Source organism: Panthera leo, chromosome B4, assembly GCF_018350215.1.
Source record: "Panthera leo isolate Ple1 chromosome B4, P.leo_Ple1_pat1.1, whole genome shotgun sequence".
In the NCBI taxonomy this organism is placed as follows: domain Eukaryota; kingdom Metazoa; phylum Chordata; class Mammalia; order Carnivora; family Felidae; genus Panthera; species Panthera leo.
The window spans coordinates 42,176,453-42,198,302 of NC_056685.1; the positions used below are offsets into that span (position 1 = coordinate 42,176,453).

General features: G+C 43.4%; 1 protein-coding gene across 6 annotated transcripts in view; it reads left to right on the forward strand.

The window, feature by feature from the left end:
* Positions 1-21,850, forward strand: part of SLC2A3 (solute carrier family 2 member 3) — an 89,063-nt gene that overhangs the window by 1,801 nt on the left and 65,412 nt on the right. For 5 of the 6 annotated variants that reach the window (XM_042945729.1, XM_042945726.1, XM_042945727.1 and 2 more), the window contains exons 2-3: positions 168-245; positions 21,748-21,846. In XM_042945729.1, the coding sequence (XP_042801663.1) occupies positions 225-245; positions 21,748-21,846 (120 nt within the window). In that variant the 5' untranslated portion in view covers positions 168-224. The remainder of the gene's footprint in view (positions 1-167; positions 246-21,747; positions 21,847-21,850) is intronic. The other variant, XM_042945731.1, reaches the window with a different exon arrangement.

Sequence of the window (21,850 nt, forward strand, 5' to 3'; positions counted from 1 at the left end):
CAGAGTGGAGTTCATCTAACACATCGTTAGAATCACATGAGGTTTCACTTTCTTCCACAACTATTTATTGGTATGCCCGATGGCCAGCGGGCTAAGTCATACTTTTAGCTCTCAAGGAGTTTTAAGTCGATAGAGCGAATAAATAACTAGCCAATTGCAATTTACAGGAAGCAGTACCTTGAAGAGGAAGTGGAGGGAGAGTCAATTCTTAGTATAGCAGAGAGATGGAGAGCAGCAAACAGGATGTGAGTATTGAGAATGTATTTCAGATTGGTGTCCAACTGTTTTGTCGTGGTTATGTTAATACCGATCATCTCCCTAAACTTTTGTTGTCTTGATCATGTATGACATACCCGAGTGGTGGTGGGAGAGACGATTGCAGCCCATAGACTTGGTCCGTTCCCACATTCTCTCTACTCAACAATCAATGAGCATTTGCCACTTGGGGTGTTTTGTGCTTTGATGTCACCGAGAACAATTAGAAGGACAAAATATCCGTTTCAGCACTGTAATGGCAAATAGGCCTTGGTAAAATTATACGCAAGCGGTCTTAGAGGAATGTCCTTGCAAAGAGCTGTGGCTGTGTAGATGTGAAGACTGATATGATATATGAATGTACAATAATAGGAACTCTTCTTATAGAGCAGGCTCTAGAGTGTAACTGAAGCCTGTCAGTTACAAAGCATCGCGGTAAAAATCCCCAAAAAGGTACTAAGTCACGTTTGACCCTTTGGAATGAGATGGGGGTAGGGTAGACATCATTTGGTGGCTAAAATTACATACTGCCTGAAGTGAGTGGTTTACCACATGTGATCACATCTAGAAAGACTAAATAAGGTCGCTTCTGGGAATTCTTTGGTACCTTGCATGGCTGGCATTTCAACCTGCCAGATTTTCTCCTGAACTTTTTAATAGTCTCGCTGAGGGAAGAAAACCCGGGGAAGCAATTGCTCTTCCTTAGCATACTTTCCAAAAGATGAACATTTTGGAAAATTTTTAAAGTCAACCCATTTTATTTATTTTTTTTATTTTATTTTTTAATGTTGATTTATTTTTGACAAAGAGAGAGACAGAGCATGAGCGGGGGAGGAGCAGAGAGAGAGGGAGACACAGAATCCAAAGCAGGCTCCAGGCTCTGAGCTGTCAGCACAGAGCCCGACATGGGGCTCGAACCCACAGACCGCGAGATCATGACCTGAGCCGAAGTCGGACGCTCAACCGACTAAGCCACCCAGGCACCCCAGTCAACCCATTTTAAAAGATGATGCATTTATATGACAATTATTAAGACTATCTTTTTAAGTTTATTTTTATTTATTTTGAGAGAGAGAGAGAGAGAGCAAGTGGGAGAGGGGCAGAGAGAGAGGGAGACAGAATCCCAAACAGGCTCTGTGCTACCAGCACAGAGCCCAGTGGGGGGCTTGAACCCACGAACTGAGAGATCATGACCTGAGCCAAAGTCGAGCTGGACCCTTAACCGACTGAGCCACCCAGAGGTCCCTGTTAGGACTATTTTAGAAAGACATTAGAGGAAGCTCTGTAAGAGCAAGATATGAAACACAGAAATTAGAATGATTATTTTTTTTAAATTATTTTTAAAAAACCTCTATACCTATCAAGAGCAAAGCCAGTGTGCCCCTGCCATCCCAGACCCCTACCCAGCTCCCCCTGCCACGTATTTATTTAATTTAATAATTAGATTTGACTCCTTACTTTGTTTTCCATTTCAAAAATCACAGGACTGTCTACCTCTGTTAATTGTGGGCTTCTATTTATGCTGACCTTGTCATTATTAACATACCATATATCACGGGAACGCCTGGGTGGCTCAGTTGGTTAGCGTCCGACTTTGGCTCAGGTCCTGATCTCACGGTTCATGGGCTCAAGCCCCGTGTCGGGCTCTGTGCTGACAGTTCAGAGCCTGGAGCCTGCTTCCGATTCTGTGTCTCCCCCTCTCACTGCCCCTCGCCTGCTCGTGCTCTGTCTCTCAATAATAAATAAACGTTAAAAAAAAATTAAAAAAGATACCATATATCATGGTTGTTGTTTTAATTTAAAAGAAGTACATGCCCACAAAACCTCGCAACAATACGGAAATCAAAGGACAAAGTCTCTTAAGTTTTGGTGGTAAATAAGGATAAGCAAAGGTTTAGATGGTTGTTTGTGTTGTTACTGGCATTAAAAACAGTGACTTTTCTTTTGACATGGTCATTTTGACATAGCCAGATATAAATGGCTCTGAAAGTTTGTCCTATTTCATATCTATTAGCTACACTACAGTTAGCTCTTTGCATGACATCTCTCTTTGCCAATTATTGTGACAGTTAAATTAGATCATATGTTCTAAGCTCTCGGCAAGGCATTGGGCTATGGAGGGAAACATCCAGTTCTTCCCTACTATGATTGTCTCCTGTGGGTCTCATTACTACTCACATAAAACACTTCAGTTCTGGTCACATGTGTAGAGGTTTTCCTCACACCAAACAATTTTCTGTGACACCACTTGGTTGTCCTACAGTTTAATTCAATGCGGACACTATACCTGGAGATAGTGTCAGATTCTACAGGTTAGGGACTCAGTCCCATTAGACCTCCCCATCACACACACACACACACACACACACACACACACACACACTTCAGAAACCAGTCAAGCCCTGGTTATACCTGTACTTTTTTTTTTTTTAATGTTTATTTATTTTTGAGAGAGAGAGAGAGAGACAAGAGTGCGAGCAGGGGAGGAGCAGAGAGAGAGGGAGACACAGAATCCAAAGCAGGCTCCAGGCTCTGAGCCATCAGCACAGAGCCCGACGCGGCACTCGAACTCACGAACCATGAAATCATGACCTGAGCTGAAGTCCGACTCAACCAGCTGAGCCACCCAGGCGCCCCTATACCTGTACTTCTGGCCAGTTGACTGTAGATCAGAATTCCAAAGTCCCCCTCTTTGGGTTTGACTAATTTTCTGGAGCAGCTCACAGAAGTCAGGGAAACGCTTGTGTTTACCAGTTTATTAAAGAATATGATAAAGGATACAGATGAACAGTCAGATGAAAAGATACATAGGGCAGGTCTGGGGGGTTCCTGAGCGTAGGAGTTTCTATCCCCCTGGAATTGGGGTGAGTCACCCTCCCAGTGGACATGTATTCACCAGCCCGAAAGCTCTCTGAACCCCCTACTATGGGGATTGTGTGGAGCTTCCTCACGTAGGTGTGATCAATTATTAACTCCATTTCTAGCCCCTCGCCCTGCTCTGGAGGGTGAGGGGGTAGGGGTGAAAATTCCAAGCTTTTAACCATGGCTTGGTCTTTCTGGTGACCAGCCCCCATCCGGAATCCACTCATTAACCTGAAGAGTCACCTCTTTAGAACAAAGGATGTTCCGAGTGCTCTCACCACTCAGGAATTTATAAGGGTTTTAAGATCTCCGTGTCAGGGACAGGGTCAAAGACAAATATTAGAACAATAGGTGCTCGTAATGTTCTTATCACCTGGGAAATCACAAAGGTTTTAGGAACTCTGTGCCAGGGACTGGGCGTATAGGAAATATTAAATAATTGGGAACTTGCCGTTATTGAAATACATTGATTTGTGGGGCAGATGTTATTATCTAGAGATAAGTTTTCTAGGTCACACAACTAGACAACTAGAGCATGCTACAGCTGGCCTATGATCGGTGTCTTTATACCATAACCCTCTTTCTTTCCTTTTGTTTTACATTGTTCTAGTAGACATATCAAGAGGTTCAGAATTCAAAAGCAATTAGGAGAAACCAATCACAGTGTTAAAAAGATAACCTACATTATTATTCACCCACTGGGTTTTAGTTTAGGCTCAAGAGGAGATCGAGAAGGAATATGGAGTTAGAAAACTAAACCTAGGGGCGCCTGGGTGGCTCAGGCGGTTGAGTAACCGACTCCTGATTTCGGCTCAGGTCATGATCTCATGGGTTTGTGAGTTCGAGCCCTGTGTTGGGCTCCACGCTGACAGTGAGGAGCCTGCTTGGGATTCTCTCTGGGTCCCTTTCTCTCTGTTCCTCCCCCGCTTGTGCTCGCTCGCACTCTCTCCAAAATAAATAAATAAACTTAAAAAACAAAACAAAACCTAAATCTAAAGACTGTCAAACATCCTTGCCCTCTAGCCCTATGTAACTCTTCAGCTTGTTATGTTAGGAAATGCCATGAAGGTATGGAGGTACATAAACATCACTTATACAAACTATGATGGGAATGAGATATATAGTTCTTTTTTTTTTTTCATGTTTATTTATTTTACGAGAGAGAGAATGCAAGCAGGGGAGGGGCAGAGGGAGAGGGAGAATCCAAGGCAGGCTCCACACTGTCAGCACAGAACCCGATGCAGGCTCAATCGTCAGACACTTAACCGACTGAGCCACCCAGGCACCCTGGAAGTGATACATTCTGTGAGGGAAAATGAGCAAGGGCACCCGGGTGGCTCAGTCGGTTACGTGTTGGACTTCAGCTCCAGCGGTTCGTGAGTTCGAGCCCCAAGTGGGGCTCTGTGCTGACAGCTCAGAGCCTGGAGCCTACTTCTGATTCTGTGTCTCCCTCTCTCTCTGCCCCTCCCCTGCTCGTGCTCTGTCTTTCTCTCTCTCTCTCAAAAATAAATACACATTCAAAATTTTAAAACAAATTAAAAGAAAGCAAGGTAAAGACATAGATGTTGGAATAAGAGGGTAGGGTTGCATATTCTAAATACTGTGGTCAGGGAAGGGCTGTCCAGCATGAATTCAAGCAGAAACCAGAAGGACAATAAGGAGTGAACCATGAGAAGATCTGAAGAAAGCGTTTCAGATAGAGGGAAGACTAGATGTAAAGGTCCTGGAGTAAAAAGGCTTAGCAGATTAGAGCAGGGGGTCCATAAAGTTTTTGTAAAGAGCCAGATAGCAAATATTTTAGGCTTCGTAGGCCCTTTGTCTCTGTTACAACTATTCAACTCTGCTGTCATATGTTAAAGCAGCCAGAGACATTATATAAACAGCAAGGTTGTGTTATAATGAAACTTCGTCTTTATAAATCTTTTTTTTTAAATTTTTTTAATGTTATTTATTTTTGAGAGAGAGAGACTGAGCGTGAGTGGGGGAGGGGCGGGGGGGGGCCCGGGGAGGACACAGAATCCGAAGCGGGCTCCAGGCTCTGAGCTGTCAGCACAGAGCCCGATGCGGGGCTCAAACTTACGAACTGTGAAATCATGACCTGAGCCAAAGTTGGACACTTAGCTAACTGAGCCACCCAGGTGCCCCAGCAAGAATTTTTTTTTTCAATGTTTATTTATTTATTTGGAGAGAGACAGAGAGCACGAGTGGAGAAGGGGCAGAGAGAGTGAGAGAGAAAATCCCAAGCAGGCTCCAGGCTGAGCATGGAGCCCAATGCAGGGGTCAGTCTCACAACCTTGAGATCATGACCTGAGCTGAAATCAAGAGCTGGATGCTTAACTGACTGAGCCACCCAGGTGCCCCCAAAAGGCAAGAATTTTTTAAAATGAACATCTTGAGAACCATCTCCCTGCTTGCGAAATAGAACCTTATAGGTAATGTAAGAGTCTCCTCTAGCTTCTTACCATGCTAGACGTCTCCATGTTTCTGAATTTTTGTCTGTCTAAGTGAAAGTCTTATTAAGAGATATGATGGTATGGATATAGTAGAAAGGGAAAATTTGATGATATAAGGGAAATACTTTCCGGTCAGAATTCTTGAGTAAGGTAAGAGGGAAAGGGATCCAGGTCTCTAGCCGAGAGGCTGGCCTCACCAGATGGGAGCAGGAGACACAAGCATTTCAACAGGGAGTGGGGGGGAGAGGGGGGGCTGAGTGTTTGGATTCAGACACGGTCAAGTTAGTAGACTTCGTAGTGAAGTAGAAAGATGAGGAATTTCTCGTCTCCAGTTTTCAGTGAAATTAGAAAGGAGATTATCACTTGAAGAGTGAGGAAAAGGTGTGAACTTGTTTTCTTACAGAGTAGGGAGTGAACTGATTTCAGACAAGAAAGCTTTGTGGGGCGCCTGGGTGGCTCAGTTGGTTAAGCCTCCGGACTGGATTTTGGCTCAGGTCATGATCTCATGGTCTGTGAGTTTCAGGCCGGAGTCTGGCTCTGCTCTGGCAGCACGGAGCCTGCTGGGGATTCTCTCTGTCTCTCTGCCCCTCCCCTGCTCGTGTTCTCTCTCTCTCAAAATAAATAAGCTTAAAAAAAGAAAGAAAAAAGAAAGCTTTGCAGAACAGTGCTGAGAGCCCACTTAAGATCATCACCTAATCTAAATTAATCCCCTAAGCAGGGTTGTGGATTTTTCCCCAGCCATTTGTTTAGTTAGTGAGTGCAAGCAAGCAGAGTAAGTACAGTTGGAATTAACCAAGGGCTGGGATCTTACCAAGGAATACAACGGGAGGGGAAGGAGTGCCAGAGTCGCAGGTTGTGCAAAGGAGCCTGTAGAGGGACGAATGAAATGATTCAAGCTGGGTGATGTCGCAAATAAAAACCGAAAAGTGCTCATCAGTGAAAAGTTGATGGGGTCGATGGCTTAGAGATCCTACTTGTATTATGAATTGTTAGGGGCGCCTGGGTGGCTCAGTCGGTTAAGCATCCAACTTCAGCTCAGGTCATGATTTCACACTCTGTGAGTTCGAGCCCCGCGTCAAGCTCTTTGCTGACAGCTCAGACCCTGGAACCATCTTCAGATTCTGTGTCTCCCTCTCTCTCTGCCCCTCCCCTGCTCATGCTCTGTCTCTCTCTGTCTCAAAAATAAATTTAAAAAAAATATTAAAAAATTTATGGGGCGCCTGGATGGCTCAGTCGGTTGAGCATCCGACTTCAGCTCAGGTCATGATCTCACGGTTTGTGGGTTCGAGCCCCGCGTCGGGCTCTGTGCTGACAGCATGGAGCCTGGAGCCTGCTTTGGATTCTGTGTCTCTCTCTCTCTGTTCCTCCCCTGCTCTCACTGTCTCTCTCTGTCTCAAAAATAAATAAAATTAAAAAAAAAAAGAATGCAGAGGAGGTGATGGACAGTGTGAGATGCAAGAAAGAGGTTTTGGAAGGAATACGTCTATCATTAATGGCCAGGCCTGGGGTGTCACCATGGGATTAAGTGACTGAGGTGGGTTGGAAAATAAAATGACTGGAAATGAGTAGACAAGGAACTGAGAGCCCAGCACATTGTTTCCAGGGATGACAGAGTGCCTAGGAATGATGATGGTAGGAGGGGTGTAACCAAGAGAGTGAATCAGGTTTTAAAATGTCCAGGGAATGAGGGGAAGTAAGCCAGGAGATCAGCAGATGATTACAGTATCCTGATGGCATGTACCTCAAAGGATCCGAGTCTTGAGAAACTAGACGATGAGAAGTTGTTTGGAAGTGACACTGTAGAGCTTCGTTAAGAATTACAAATGAAATGCTAACCCGGGCCGTAGTACTTTGACGGGAGTGAGAAACTCTGACTCGAAAGTTCAGAAAGGGGCTCATGGAAAAAATGGCATTTACGGGGGACTTTGAAAGGTGAAATGAATTTTGACAGAAATCGCTTTGGAAAGATATCGCCAGCCAGAGAAAATATTATTACGAAAGAAGAGGGAGTTAACACCGACTGTTCCGCCCATGACTGGTGTTTCTGCCATCGGGCCTGTTGCCGTGTTGTTAACTGCGGTAGGGTGTCAGTAGGCCACTAGGTGGCAGTGCATATCCTTGAGGATGTACAGCCCTCCTTGGGACTGTGGGTTTTTGTGAAGGCTGGAAATGAAAATCTAGCCCCAGCACTGCCGAGGGGAGGCAAGTGATGTGTGGATTGGTGTATTTAGTAAGGCTTCAAAGTGTTGTCATGGTCTTAGCATTAAAGGGGCAAAGCCGTCAAGAGAATAAACTTGAGAACATTTAGGCAAAAGATCAGGAAGAAGATGAAAGGAAGCTGTCTCAAGACAAAGGTGTGATGTGTCAGAAGTAAAGGCCGCACTTTCTTATACCATACACAAAAATAAACTCAGTGAATGAAAGACCTGAATGTGGAAACTGAAGCCATAAAAACTTCTAGAGGAGAGCATAAGCAGTCATGTCTTTGACATCAGTCAGCCTTAGCAACATTTTCCTAGATCCGTCTCCTCCGGCAAGGGGAACCAAAGCAAAAATAAACTCTCGGGACTACACCAAAACAAAAAGATTTCCACAGAGAAGACAATCACCGACAAACGAGAAGGCAACCTACTGACTGGGAGAGGATGTTTGCAAATGGAGATGTGGTGTCTATATACAATGAAATAGTACTCTGCCATGAGAAAAGAAAGATCTTGCCATTTGCGAAAACACGGATGGACCTAGTGGGTATTATGCTAAGTGAAATAAGTCAGACAGAGACAAACAAATACCATATGATTTCACTTCTACGTGGAACCTAAAACACAAATGAACAAACAAAGCGAAAGTGGACACACAGCGACAGAGAACACACTTCCGGTTTCCAGAAGGGAGGAGAGCACGAGGATGGGCAAAACGGGTGAAGGAGAGTGGCAGGGACAGGCTTCCAGTGATGGAATGAATCCATCATGGGGATGAAAGGCACAGCTTGGGGAATAGAGTCAACGGTATGATAACAGTGTCATATGGTGACAGATGAACTTCACTTCCTGTGGTGAGTGTAGCTTGTCATTCAGACTTGTGGAATCACTTTGTTGTATACCTGAAACTAGTGTAACACTGTGTGTCAACTCTACTTAAAAAAAAAAAAAAAAAAAGAAGTAAAGTCCCAAAGAAGGAAGCACAGAGAAGGGAAGAGACTTGCAGACCTGTGGTAACAGGGCGGGAAGTGGGTACCAGAGCAATACTGAAAGACAGAAGCAGTGGTCTCCTCCTCCTCCTAATTTTTTTTTTTTTTTTTTTTTTTTACTTATTTACTCACAATTTGGAGAAGTTTTGAAAAACTACATACCCTTCTTACACATTTTTAAGTTAACAGCTAAGAAAAATTTTCGATGTTTAAATAGCTTCCGGGGATTAATTTTTCTGCTGTCTAGTATATGAAATATGTGCTTTCAGGGCCAATGCTGGACTTTCCAGTGCCTTTGTGCAAATTTGGAAATGAATTCCCTGGGGAAAAAAAAAAGAATGGGCAGATTTTCTAGGGATGGGGCCCTGTGCAAAGAAAAAAGGCGCATCCCCTGTTGGCCAAGGAGCAGGGCCTGGCCAGTGGGATGCAGACTATATTTCAGCCTCTACTTACCCCAGGAAACTGCACAACTGGGTTTCACCCTCCACCTGCCGCTCAACCACACAGCCATCCACACGGCCTTGTAGATTTTTTTGGAGTATAAAAACCTTTGCAGAAATACAGACTAAGTGGAAAAGCCAGGAAGCCCATTCACACTTATGTTCTGTCAGAAAAAGTCTTAAGTTGTTTCATTTCAAATAAAAATGCTAATTTATATCCCTGTGTCAACCATCATACTTAGTTCTAAGACAAACAGATGCTGTGGAACTTTGCTTCGGGTTTCTTTGCCAGTTGCTGCTTCTAAAACGTCAGCACACTTAAGACTCACTTGGAAGAGTCACTTGTTAATACAAATTTCGTGGTCCCACCCTACTGGCATTCTGAGACTCGGCAGGTCTAGGGAGGAGCTGGACATTTGCTTGTCTTCCAAGCTCCCAGGAGATGCCCACGTGGTCCCTCCATGGATGATCACACTTTGAATAACACTGGATGAAATAAGGCATTGGCTGCTTTAATATTTCCCGTCAATGCCATAATGACTGTCACAGTGCTGTCCCTGAGGAGCGATGTGCTCTCAGATTTTGCCTGTTGCACCACTGTAAAAATTTAAGATAGGTTAGAGATTAGCTTTTCTCTTGCCGAGTAGGTGAAAGTAGTGACAAGTGGGAAAGAAAAAAGAGCAAACCTTTTTTTTTTTAAGTTTATGTATTTATTTTGAGAGAGAGAGACAGAGAGAGCCTGTGTGTGAGCAGGGGAGGGGCATAAAGAGAGGGAGAGACAGAATACAAAGCAGGCTCCATGCTGTCAGCATAGAGCCCAACTCCAGGCTCGAACCCATGAACCATGAGCTCATGACCCGAGCCAAAGTCAGATGCTTAACAGGCTGAGCCACCCAGGTGCACCAAACTAGGCACACATTCTTAAGAAAAGCAGTCTTATGAAAGAAAACACATGAAAGTTGGAGATCAGGAAAATTATTTCATTAAAAATGGGTTGGAAGGGCTAAGTGAAATAAGCCATACAGAGAAAGACAGATAACATATGTTTTCACTCTTATGTGGATCCTGAGAAATTTAACAGAAACCCATGGGGGAGGGGAAGGGAAAAAAAGAGGTTAGAGTGGGAGAGAGCCAAAGCATAAGAGACTCTTAAAAACTGAGAACAAACTGAGGGTTGATGGGAGGTGGGAGGGAGGGGAAGGTGGGTGATGGGTATTGAAGAGGGCATCTTTTGGGATGAGCACTGGGTGTTGTATGGAAACCAATTTGACAATAAATTTCATATATTGGGAAAAAAAATGGGTTGGAAGGGAAGGAAGGGGTGAGTAGGTCCTGCGTAGGGGATTTTGGAGGCAGTGAAACCATGCTGTATGATACAGAGGGGAGATACAAGTCATTATACATTTATCCAAACACCAAGAGTAAACCCTAATGTAAACTGTGGACGTTGACTGATAATGATGTGCCACTATAGGTTCATCAACTGTAACAAATGTAACATTCTGGGGAGGGATGTTGGTAATGGATCTTGAAACAAACAAACCAAAAAACAATAGGGGCGCCTGGGTGGCTCAGTCGGTTAAGCCTCGGACTTCAGCTCAGGTCACGATCTCATGGTTCATGGATTCAGCCCCTCATCAGGCACTGCGCTAACAACTGAAACCTGCTTCCTGAACCCTGTTTTGTATCCTGTGTCTCCTTCGCTCTGTGTCCCTCCCCCACTCGCGCTCTGCCTCTCTCTCTCTCTCAGAAATAAATAAACATTAAAAAAGAAAATTAAAAAAAACAAACCAAAAGCCCTGTCATCAGAAAATAAATAAGCACTGCAATTGACATAACTATCTTAAAAGGGTGTAACTCATGTTGGGTTGCCTAATGTCCAGAGTGGGAGGTAAGGGGTTACCCAAGGAAGTGATGAAGTCATTTTACTGAGCAAATGACACTCTTCGATTTCCAACACTACAAACAAAGAGAAAGGCCTCTGAGGGAAAGTCCACCTGTGGGATGAACTGTCTACTGACCTCTGGCAAGTAACCTTCACTTCCGGGGCTTTGTGGCCCTCGGCACCAACAGCTCAGAACTTTACGATTTCCAAAGCACTTTAATGTAGGTTATTTAATCCTCTCAATAACTCCATGCCTAGCTCTGATGCTACAGAACTAATCCATAAAGCACAAATCAGCCAAGGTATACAGGTTTATAATAGGCCCTTTCACGTTATACAATAAATTCTTTCAAACATCTGAAGCTGCAAAGTATAAAACGAATTCTTTGTCATAATGGAAGCTATTGTATGCTTAAAACATAACAATTTATGACTTTTTCGATATCCACTAGCAGATTTTCTTTTATAATTATGTTTCATTCACTACCAAGTATTTTTTCCTATTTTTCATTGCTGTAGCTGAGAGAGATGGACGGGGGCGGGGAATGACCCAGAAGTATGGTGGGTGACTGGGATAATGTACACGTGTAATCGACACAGATAATTGAAAATTAATAGCATCATATTCCTCAGCCTAAGAAGGCACGGAGAGCTTTTATTTACTGATAATTGCATTAGGTACTTTGCCACTTTTTCCGATTTAATCCTCTTGACAATGTATGAGATGGAATAGAACTTCAGCTCCCTGGTTACGGTTGTTGCCAGAGAAAATAGTTTTTCCGTGTAGGTATGTCTCAAACATTGCATGGGCACATTAACACTATAAAAAGTATTCATTATTCATTTGAAATTCAAACGTAACAGCATTCTGTTTGGTTTTTGCTAAATCTGGCAACTCTTCCTGTTTCTGTTACCCCTCATGCTTAGAATGAATTACTTTTCTTCAAAAAACACATTGCAAAAAAAAAAACCACTTTGCAACACATTACAGTCCTTCAACGAATTGCCTACCTAATAAAGGCCTATCTCAGAGATACTGCAGGTGCAGTTCCAGCCAGCACAGTAAAGCGTATATCACAATCAGCTAAGTCGGATGAATTTTATGGTTTCCCGGTGCATATAAAAGTTATACGTACACGATACTATAGTCTATTAAGTGTGCGCTAGCTTCATGGCTGAAAAACACAATGTACATTCCTTAATTAGAAAAATACTTCAGGGGGCTCCTGGGTGGCTCAGTTGTCAAGCATCCAACTCTTTCAGTTCCGGTCATGATCTCACAGTTCATGAGTTCCAGTCCCACGTGGGGCTGACAGGCAGAGCCTGCTTGGGATTCTCTGTCTCCCTTTCTCTGCCCCTCCCCGGCTCATGCACTCTTGCTTGCTTGCTCTTTCTCTCAAAACTAAATAAACATTTTTTTTTTTTTTTTTTAATACCGTAGGGGCACCTGGGTGGCTCAGTTGGTTAAGTGTCCGAATTGTGATATTGGCTCAGGTCATGATCCCGGGGTCATGGGATCGAGCCCTGCATTGGGCTCTTCACTGAGTGTGGAGCCTGCTTGAGATTCTCTCTCTTCCTTCTCCTCTCCACCCTGCTAAAATAAATTTTAAGAAAAAAAGTTCTTTAGGGGTACCTGGGTGGCTCAGTCGGTTGGGTGTCTGACTTCGGTTCAGGTCATGATCTCACGGTTTGTGAGTTCAAGCCCCGCGTCGGGCTCTGTGCTGACAGCTCGGAGCCTGGAGCCTGCTTCGGATTCTGTGTCTCCCCCTCTCTCTGCTCCTCCCCTGCTCATGCTCTGTCTCTCTCTATCTCTCAATAATGAATAAACGTTTAAAAAAATTATTAAAAAAAGAAAAAAAAGTACTTTATGGCTTAGAAATGCTAACCATCCTCTGAACTTTTTGCTGGTGGAGGGTGTTGCCTTGATGTTGATGACTGATCAGGGTGGTGGTTGCTAAAGAATGGGGTAGTTATGGCTCTTTCTTTCTTTCTTTCTTTCTTTCTTTCTTTCTTTCTTTCTTTCTTTCAATAAGTTGTAGGCCCAATGTGGGGCTTGAACTTAAGAATCCTAGATCAAGAGTTTCATGCTCAGGGTGCCTGGTGGCTCAGTTGGTTAAGCGTCTGACTCTTGACTTCAGCTTAGCTCATATCTCAGTGTTTGTGAGATCAAGCCCCACATCAAGCCTTGTGCTGACAGCATGGAGCCTGCTTGGGATTCTCGCCCTCTCCAACTCTCTCTGCCCCTCCCCTTCTAGATCTCTCTCTCTCTCTCTCTTTCTCTCTCTAAAAATAAACTTGGGGAAAAAAAGAGTTGCATAGTCTACCAACTGCCAGATGGGCACCCGTGGCATTTTCTTAAAATAAGAAAACAGTGAAGTTGGCCCCATTGATTGACTCCTTTCACAAATGATTGCTCTGTAGCATGCGATGCCGTTTGATAACATTTCACCCACAGTACAACTTCTTTCAAAATTGGAACCAGTCCTCTCACACCCTGCTGCTGCTCTATCAGCTCAGATATATGTAATGTTCGAAATCGGTTGTGGTCATTTCAACAGGCTTCACAGCGTCTTCAACAGGAGTAGATGCCATCTTGAGAAACCACTTTCTTTGCTCATCCGCGAGAGGCAACTCCTCATCTGTTCAAGGTTTATCTTGAGATTCCAGCAACTCGGTCGCAGCTTCAGGCTCCACTTCCGATGTAGTTCTCTTGCTGTTTCTACCACACCTGCAGGTCCTTCTCCACCGAGGGCTTGAACTTCTCAAAGTCATCAGAGAGATTTGGAATCACCATCTTCCAAACTCCTGTTCACGTTGATACTTCAACCCTTTCCCACGAATCACAGATGTTCTTAATGGCATCTAAAATGGTAAATCCCTTCCAGAAGGTTTTCAATTTACTTTGCCAAGATCCATTGGAGGAATCACTGTCTCTGCTAGCTAAAGCCTCACAAAATGTATTTCTTTTTTCTTTTTTTCTTTTACTTTTTTTAATGTTTATTCATTTTTGAAAGACAGAGAGAGACAGAGCACAGGCAGGGGTGGGCGGAGAGAGAGGGGGACACAGAATCTGAAGCAGGCTCCAGGCTCTGAGCTGCCAGCACAGAGCCTGACGCGGGGCTCAAACCCAAAAGCCATGAGATCATGACCTGAGCCAAAGTCGGACGCTTAACCGACTGAGCCACCAGGTGCCCCACAAAATGCATTTCTTAAATAAGACTTGAAGTAGACTTATTCTTCGATATGCGCCCTGCAGAATGGCTGTTGTGCTAGCAGGCGTGAAAACAGCAGGAATCTCATCGGACATCTCCATCGGAGCTCCTGGGTGACCAGGTGCGTTGTCAATGAACAGTCGTGTTTGGAAAGAAGTCTTTTCTTCTGAGGAGTAGGTCTCAGCGGTGGGTAAGATATTCAGTAAACCATGTTGTAAACAGATGTGCTGTCTTCCAGGCTTTGCTCTTCCAGTTACAGAGCACAGGCAGAGTCGAGTTAGCAGAATTCTTGAGGCCCTGGGACTTCCAGAATGTGCACGAGCACTGGCTTCAGCTTAGTCACCAGCCGCATTACCCCTTGCAAGAGAGTCAGCCTGTCCTCTGAAACTTCGAGGCCAGGCACCGACTTCTCCTCTGTAGCTATGAAAGTCCTAGGTGTCATCTTCTCTCCGTAGAAGGCCGTCTGTCTACACTGAAGTTCGGTTGGCTGTTTAGCGTGGCCGCCTTCATTAATTATCCGAGCTAGGTCTTCTGGACAAGTTGCTGCAGCTTCTACGTTAGCACTTGCTGCCTCACCGTGCACTTTTATGTTATAGAGATGACTTCTTCCCTCAAAGCCCCTGAACCAACCTCTGTTAGCTTCAGACTTTTCTTCTGCGGCTTCCTCGTCTCTCTCAGCCTTCATTGGATTGAAGAGACTTAAGGCCTTGCTCTGGATTAGGCTTCGGCTTAAGGAAATGTGATGGCTGGTTTGATCCTCTATCCAGACCTCTAAAACTTTTTCCATTATCAGCAATAAGGCTGTTTCATTTCCTTATCATTTCTGCGTTCACTGGAGTAGCACTTTTCATTTCCTTTTCATTTCCGAGAATTTTTCCTCTGCATTTATAACCCTTTGATGCAAGAAGCCTGTCTGAACTTTGAACATGCCTTCCTCACTAAGCTTCATCATTGCTAGCTTTTGATTTAAAGTGAGAGATGTGCAACTCTTCCTTTCACTTGAACAGTTAGAGACTATTGTAGGGTTATTAAGTGGCCTAATTTCAATATTGTCGTGTCTTGGGGAATTTGTGTCTTGGGGAGTAGGGAGGCCCAAGGAGAAGGAGAGAGTTGGGGGAATGGTCAGTCAGTGGAGCAAGTCAGGACGCACACATTTATCCATTAAGTTCACCATCTTATATGGCACGGCTTGGGGCACCCCAGAACAATTACAGTAGTAATATCAAAGATCACCGATCACAGGTCACCAAAAGAAGTATGATAATAACGACAAATTTTGAAATATTGTGAGAATTACCAAATGTGACAGAGATATAAAGTGAGCAAATGCTGTTGGAAAAATGGTGCCAATAGACTTGTTCAACACACTGTTGCCACAAACCGTCAGTTTATAAAAAACACAGTATCTTCAAAGCACAATAAAGCAAAATGCAATTAAAAAAAAAAAAAAAGGTATGCCTGTAATTTTGTCCTACTGACGATTATATTGGCAGAGGAGCCAAAAGTTAGAGGCAGAGGGTTGTTAATGCTTTAGATAACTTTTACAGGACTCTACTGCGGGAACTGTAGGAAATCCCAGAAATTTACTTCTACTATTCCAAGATTTTTCTGAGGCTCGAGTCCTCAGTCCTAACTTCAGTGAAGAATGATTTATTTCTCTTTATGGATCAACCTGACGAATAGACATGTTGGTGAAATCTTACAATGAGAATTGTAAATTTTTTAAATTGGAAGAGACTTTACAGATCATGTAATTTTTGCAGTTTCCAGAACCGGGCTCTGACTCTCTCTTTATTTTTTTTTTATTTTGTTAAGTTTATGTATTTTGGGAGAGTATGAGAGCAAGCACAAGTGGCAGAGGAGCAGAGAGAGAGGGAGAGGGGATCCCAAGCAGGCCCAGTGCTGTCAGTACGGAGCCTGACATGGGGTTCAAACTCAGGAACCATGAGATCATGGCCCGAGCCAAATCAAGCCTCAGACATTTAACCGGCTGAGCCACCCACGCGCCCCTGACTCTGATTCTTAAGCAAGAGCCATTGTCTCCAGGACTTTGCAGGTGGGGTTTCCCATGCCTACTGCCAGGGAGTGTCAGCACACCTTACCTTTCCCCTCTTCTTGCCTATGCTCCCTCCCAGACACCTCTCCCTGTCTGAGTACCAAACATTCCAAATGTTTTTTGTTCTTAGGTTGTAATATGTTATCTATGGCTCCAAAGTGGCGGTGATAAAGGAGAAGGAAAGTGATATGGAACAATCAGAGATGAAAATAAACATGCCCCAGACATGAGACAATCCCCTTGGTGAAACTGTGACAGGCCTGAAGAAGTCTAGTTCTTCCCAGTGAGGGAGAGAGAGACAGGAGAAGGTCAGTCTGCACAGGCTCCTTGTAGTGGCTAAACGTGAGGTTATTCTTCCAAAACCAATAGGATTCAAGGCTGTGAATGCTAAAGGACAGTAAATGTCAAGTTAGTCAGCACCTGATCTCTAATGAATATGTAACCTTGCCTTTGTTGTGGAGAAACGAACTGAGATTAGCTGAAATATTTTCTAAAAGACTTTCTTCTACAAGGAGGGTCACCAGCTCTCAGAAAGGGTTTTCTCCATGATCAGATAGGACATGTCTAGAAGCTTACAGTGGCTTTAATCCATAATACATCTCTATGGGTATACAGAGATTAGTGCCAAAGACTCAATATATAATAGTTGATCAGTAAATGTTTATTGAATAAACACCCCCAGGTCAGGTTCTGTATTATTTTTCCTGCTTTGTCACAACTATTTCTATGGATTATTTTTGTTGTCTGTAGTTTAGGAAAAACAAAATCAAACAAGTAATCATACCATCTGCCTCTCAGGGAAATTTACTTGAAAATAGAGGTTTACATCAGATGTACGTATTAAGTCCTTTCATGCCTGATATTCTTTTTTTTTTTAGATTTCATTTATTTAAAAAAATATATTTTAAAAAATTTTTTTTAATGTTTATTTATTTTTGAGACAGAGAGAGACACAGCATGAGCAGGGAAGGGGCAGAGAGAGAGGGAGACACAGAATGTGAAGCAGGCTCCAGGCTCTGAGCTGTCAGCACAGAGCCCGACGCGGGGCTCGAACTCACGAACTGTGAGATCATGACCTGAGCCGAAGTCGGATGCTTAACCGACTGAGCCACCCAGGCGCCCCTAAAAAAAAATTTTTTTTAATGTTTATTCATTTTTGAGAGACAGAGAGAGAGACAGAGCATGGGTGGGGGAGGAGCAGAGAGAGAGGGAGACACAGAATCTGAAGCAGGCTCTAGGCTCTGAGCTGTCAGCACAGAGCCCGACTCAGGGCTTGAATTCACTAACCTGATCATGACCTGAGCTGAAGTTGGACGCTTGACTGACTGAGCCACCCAGGCGCCCATGTAAGATTTATTTAAGTAATCTCTACATCGAGTGTGGGGCTTGAACCACAACCCCGAGATCAAGAGTCGCGTGCTCCTTTGACCAAGCCAGCCAGGCCCCCAATCTTTACCTGATATTCTGAGCCCACCTTCCAGTCATCACCCTCTGTTAGTATGAAAGCCCCTAACTAGTTTTAGTAATCTTAGTAATCTTGCTAAAATTTGTGCTCATGTTATTAGAGTGCTGAACCTGCTAGCTGTCTCTGGTACTCAGAATAAAGTCCAAACTCCTTCACCTAGCATATTAAGCCTTTTGTGATATGATCCCTACTTAACTTCCCGGCCTCTTCTCATCCCTTGGCCCTCTACACTTCAGCCATGCAGACATTTTGGCAGGTTCACAAACATACCATACTCTATCCTTCGAGCTCTTTCTCACACGGTACCCTCAACCTAGAACACTATTTTCTCCTATCTCTCTCCCTCCTAAATTGTCAGGCCTTCAGGTCTTTCTCAACTTATCTTCTCAAAGAGGAAACCTTCCTGGTCACTACCACACCCTTCCTTCTGCCTGAATTTTGTATCTCTTCCCCAAGTCCCCCATGCAAGACCGGAAGTCATGCACTGCTGAGGGGGGGGGGGGGGGCGGTTTATTCACATAACTCTGTCGTGCATGGTGACATGGGGTGTGCAGACACGATCTGCACAGTCATGTGGGGTCATCATGGGAGTTGATGAGTCTTTTAAGTCTCCCGTGTTTCCATCTCTCATAAGTCTGATAATTCAGTACTGACACGGCCTATTACCATTCTGCCCCACACGAGGGCTCCTTTACAATTCTAGGCCCTGTACTGAGTGCTGGGAGAAAACGAAGGGAAACTAAAGAAATTAATGTGTATATTCAATTTTAAAACATAACAAGGTTGTGGATAGTCCCATAATGGAACTGTAAATGTCAAAAAAAAAAAAAAAAAGTTCTGTGTAAGTACTCCAGAGAGATTATTGTTTCTGGGCATTGGAAAGAGCACAAGTGGAGGGACATTTGAGCTGGGCCTTGAAGGGATGGCCACTGGCAGATACAGTAAATAACCATGTTTCAGACAGAGAAAATATAACACAAAGAGTATAAAGGTAGTCTGTGTGACCCGATTAGATAGGAGTGAATGAGGAGGCTGGAAATAAAGTCAGTGGTGGAGGGTTTTGAGTGCTTCATTAATCAATATGAATTTTATATTGTAGGCAGCAGTCATTGAAGAGGTTTGAGTACAACCAGTGATATAATTAGTTCTGTTTAAAAATATTTTTCACTATTATTTTTTACTACCAAACAAAGCACACCTATTCTTTTTTTTCTCTCTTCATTTGTTCCACAAAAATATACATCAGATAAAGCAAATAATCCCACTCACTAGAGTTAACCATTTCGTATAATGCTCCATATTTTTCCTGTGCACATGTGCATGTGTTTATGTATAACTTATTCATTCCTAAGAATGAGATCATTCTCGTCTTTTATGTTTATTTATTTATTTATTTATTTATTAACGTTTATTTATTTTTGAGACAGAGAGAGATAGAGCATGAACGGGGGAGGGTCAGAGAGAGAGAGGGAGACACAGAATCTGAACCAGGCTCCAGGCTCTGAGCTGTCAGCACGGAGCCCGACACCGGGCTCGAACTCACGGACCTCGAGTTTGTGACCTGAGCTGAAGTCGGCCACCTAACCGACTGAGCCACCCAGGCGCCCCTATGTTTATTTATTTTGAAAGAGAGAGAGCACATGCACACACGAACAGGGTATGGGCAGAAGAGAGGGAGTGAGAGAATCCCAAGCAGGCTCTGTGCTGTCAACGCAGAGGTTGATGCAGGGCTCAGTCTCACAAACCTTGAGATCATAATCTGAGCCACGATCAAGAATCCCGATGCTCCACTGACTGAGCCACCCAGGCACCCCAGAAAGGAGATCATTCCAACCATGCTTTTGGCCACTGCCTTTTTGGAAGTAATAAGTATCTTCTATGAGGAGGCAGATCACACAAACATGATCAACTGCAACAAAAACGTGAGCATATGTAACTATATCCTACTTCACTAATAACATTCAACATAGAAATGATACCCTATTTTTACCTATGAGACAAGACAAATTTAAAAGAATGATCAATATTTAGTTTTGGCAGGGATATAACAAGACACTCTTTATGGATGTGGTGGGAATAAGAATCAGGACTTTAGGAAAGGGAAACCTAGCAATTCTATTCAGAATTTAAAGTATATCTACCTTTGAGGGACACCTGGGTGGCTCAGTCAGTTAAGCATCTGACTCTTGATTCCGGCTCAGGTCATGATCTGGCGGTTTGTGGGCTCAAGCCCTCCACCGGGCTCTGTGCTAACAGCGCAGATCTCTGCTTGGCATCTTCTCTGTCACCCTTTCTCTCTGCTCCTCTCCCACTCCCAAGCATATGTGCGTGCTCTACCTCTCTCTCAAAATAAATATGCTTCAAAACTTTTAAAAAAATCTGTATCTACCTTTGAAATAACAATGTCGTATCTGTAAACTTTTCCTATAAGATTCTCTGAGAGACGTTCATAGTATAAATGCACAAAGACGTTTATTGCAGACTTATTTGCGATAGAAGTGCATCCTAAAGGAACGATAAATTGTGGTGTCCCCTACCATATTATGGGCTACTGTGTAGCATATCGAAATGTACTGATACAAAAAGAATGTTTTTGATATGTTGTTAAAAGAAAAAATATCCGAGTGGTAAGATGGTATATGTATTTATAGAAACCGTTCTACAAATCGTACATCTAGACAAGCAGAAAGCATGGGTATGCATTCGTCTATAACGTGTGTATGTATATGTGTGCTCATGTGTTGTGTATTACACCCCCAAAGTTGAACCCTTGTTAATGTCTATAACGTCTGTATGTATATGTGTTGTGTATTACACCCCCAAAGTTTAACCCTTGTTAATCTTGAAATTGAACAGGAATGCAGTGAGTCTTTCACTTTTTACTTTTCATATTTTTAAGTAAAAAAATACATTTACAAAAATGAACATACGTTATTTTAAAAATACACAGTGAAGAAGGGCACCTGGCTGGCTCAGTCAGTAGAGCATGTGATCTTGATCTCAGAGCTGTGAATTTGAGCCCTGTGTTGGGCATAGAGCTTACCTGGAAAAAAAAGAAAAAAAAGGTAAAATATACAGTGGAGAGAGGCGCCTGGGTGGCTTAGTTGGTTAAGCGTCCGACTCTTGATTTCGGCTTACGTGATGATCTCACGGTTTGCAGGTCAGAGTCCTGCGATGGGCTCTATGCTGACAGCGTGGAACCTGCTTGGGATTCTGTCTCTCTGCCCCTCCCCCACTTGTGCTCCGGTGCACGAGTATGTGCATGCTCTCTCTCAAAATAAATAAATAAAACATTAAAATATATATATACAGGGAAGAAGCATATACCTAGACATGTTTCCTTTTTTCTTTTTTTAAAACCATTTTTTTTTTAATGTTTATTTTCTTTTTTTTTTTTTTTTTTAAATTTTTTTTTTTTTTTTTAACGTTTGTTTATTTTTGAGATAGAGAGAGACAGAGCATGAACAGGGGAGGAGCAGAGAAAGAGGGAGACACAGAATCTGAAACAGGCTCCAGGCTCTGAGCTGTCAGCACAGAGCCTGACGTGGGGCTCGAACTCACGGAACGTGAGATCATGACCTGAGCCGAAGTCGGATGCTTAACCAACGAGCCACCCAGGCGCCCCTTTAATGTTTATTTTCGAGAGAGAGAGAGACAGAGTGCAAGCAGGAGAGGGGCAGAGGGAGAGGGAGACACAGAATCCCAAGCAGGTTCCCAGCTCCAAGCTGTCAGCACAGAGCTGCACTCTGGGCTCGAACTCATGAACCACTAGATCATGACCTGGGCTGAAGCTGGATGCTTAACCAACTGAGCCACCCAGGCGCCCCTACCTAGACATGTTTTCAAGTCCATATATATACTTATATTTTATTCTTTTTAATAAGGACATAGTATTTTATTGATACCTATACTATTTATTCCTTCTGCAGTTATTGAGAGCCTATTCTACGGCAGATACCAAGCCGGGCATTGAAGGAAACAACAAGCACTTAAAACAGATTAACAGAGAAGGGTCTTCTTTAGGAAGAGTGA